This window comes from Micromesistius poutassou, assembly GCF_964030765.1.
Source record: "Micromesistius poutassou genome assembly, chromosome: 8".
Lineage (NCBI taxonomy): Eukaryota > Metazoa > Chordata > Actinopteri > Gadiformes > Gadidae > Micromesistius > Micromesistius poutassou.
Window position 1 is genome coordinate 21,090,585 of NC_140278.1, and position 2,500 is coordinate 21,093,084.

Here is a 2,500-nt window from a genome sequence, read left to right on the forward strand (position 1 = left end):
ATTTAGTTCACTCGCCTTCCTCTCGTCCGTGAGCTTAGTCTCCGGAATCAGACTTCAGATTAATATCGAAGGAGCTCAAATCCCTTTCTCCGTTTTACTCTTTTCGCTTCATATTTATTTTGACCAACAATCACGTCGCCGGAGGAGGGGGGGGGGGGGGGGATCTGTAAGCTGTGATCGGCAAACACAACATCAGCCAGCGCTAGTTCACTGTGATCCGACGTGGTTGTGAAGGCCTCGCGTCAACACGGTGACACTGGCCACTTGTGTTCGCGCACAAATGACTTTTCGTCGGTAGAACGCCAGTTCGAGTGTAAGATTGCGATTCAATAACACAAACCATCTTCATTATCGACAATGTTGTAAAATATTTTCATATCGTGGGTTAATTTGCCCTCAAATTCAAGCTTTCTGCCGAGTTCATCTCCATCAGATAATAGTTCCTATGGTAACGATAGCCGACTCTTGGGTCAGTTGAACGTTGTTATGGAAACTAGGCTCATGAAAGTAGTTTTGGCTAGTTAGCCATACTTTCTGTAATTAGGCAAGTTCTTTCACCAGGCATTTAAACACGCTCGAGAATGGGAATTGACCACTCGGAGTGCTTGCTTAAACTTGCTTAACACGCTTGCTTAAGCGTGTTATTGAATTAAGCAATAGATCACGACAGGCTGTGGTATGTTCTCATTATACCACAGTTAAGGGGCGTTGTCCGTCCCGACGCGCAGCGGAGGTATAATGAGATGTGGTATAATGAGAACATTTCACTGACTGAAGTCACAGTCGGAAAAAGCATTTTTTTTTTACGAATACCAAAAAGTAGTCCCTCCTGACTGCCTGCAAAGTGTACGGCGGTTGCTATGCAACACACGGTAGCGTCCTTCAGAGAGAAGGCTAGAGACGGTAGCTCGGTTCGCCGGCAATTTAGCCTTCTATCGAGTTCACTCACCGTGTGCCTATTGCTGTACAACATTTCCACCCTCTCCAGCAATCAACATGTTTTTAGTCTTCAGTGAACTATGCTATCGCTTTTATATATAAATAAAACAACAGTTCAAGTTAGGCGCGGAGTGATACTGGACTCTGTAAACTGAACGGGCGTCATAGCTGTGTGTATACGCTCAATATACAACAGTCGGGAACCAATCAGATGGCTTGATTCAAGCCACCCGTTCCATAACGGTTGGTGTGACAGCAGGGCGGCCACGCTCCAGGTCACCAGCGGCTCAGATGAAGCAGACGGAACCAGAGGGAGATGGAACCCAAACCGTTTACCTCCTCGCAGAACTTGAGGTTGACAGATTTTCCGTCGCTCCGGACGCAGTCCAGCATCCGGGTCTTGGTCCCGGCGCCGCACACGGCGCTCGCACTCAGCTGACACGTGCTCCAGTCTGTAGGGAGGAGAACGTCACGACCACAGAGTGAGAACCACAACACCACAACATCAGAACCACAACATCAGAACCACAACGTGCTCCAGACTGCAGGGAGGAGAACGTCAGAACCACAGAGTGAGAACATCAGAACCACAGAGTGAGAACATCAGAACCACAGAGAACATCAGAACCACAGAGTGAGAACATCAGAACCACAGAGTGAGAACATCAGAACCACAGAGTGAGAACGTCAGAACCACAGAGTGAGAACATCAGAACCACAGAGTGAGAACGTCACGACCACAGAGTGAGAACATCAGAACCACAGAGTGAGAACATCAGAACCACAACGTGCTCCAGTCTGCAGGGAGGAGAACGTCAGGACCACAGAGTGAGAACGTCAGAACCACAGAGTGAGAACGTCAGAACCACAGAGTGAGAACATCAGAACCACAGTGAGAACATCAGAACCACAGAGTGAGAACATCAGAACCACAGAGTGAGAACATCAGAACCACAACGTGAGAACATCAGAACCACAGAGTGAGAACATCAGAACCACAGCGTGCTCCAGTCTGCAGGGAGGAGAACGTCAGGACCACAGCATGAGAACCACAACGTCAGAACATCAGAACCACAACATGAGAACCACAACATCACAACATCAGAACATCACAACCACAACATCAGAACCACAACATCACAACATCAGAACCACAGCGTGAGGACCACAACATCACAACCACAACATCACAACCACAACATCACAACATCACAACCACAACATCACAACATCACAACCACAACATCACAACATTAGAACCACAACATCAGAACCACAACATCACAACATCACAACATTAGAACCACAACATCAGAACCACAACATCACAACATCACAACATTAGAACCACAACATCACAACCACAACATCAGAACATTAGAACCACAACATCAGAACCACAACATCACAACCACAACATCACAACCACAACATCACAACATCACAACATGAGAACCCCAACATCAGAACCACAACATCCCAACATTAGAACATCAGAACCACAACATCCCACTCTTCCACAAGAAGTAAAACTCTCTGTCCGTGAAACTTTGCCAGCGTT

The 2,500-nt window shown here is 47.1% G+C and overlaps 2 protein-coding genes across 3 annotated transcripts in view; one reads left to right on the top strand and one right to left on the bottom strand.

Annotated features, from left to right (window-relative positions):
• The window catches only part of LOC311351107 (uncharacterized protein), a 223,410-nt gene that overhangs the window by 138,869 nt on the left and 82,041 nt on the right, over positions 1-2,500 (top strand). The gene's annotated exons all lie outside the window — the stretch shown is intronic.
• Positions 1-2,500, bottom strand: part of thsd7ab (thrombospondin, type I, domain containing 7Ab) — a gene marked incomplete at its 5' end in the record, with an annotated part of 48,085 nt that overhangs the window by 22,442 nt on the left and 23,143 nt on the right. The window contains 1 exon segment of the mRNA XM_084471110.1: positions 1,276-1,391. Within this exon segment, the coding sequence (XP_084327236.1) occupies positions 1,276-1,391 (116 nt within the window).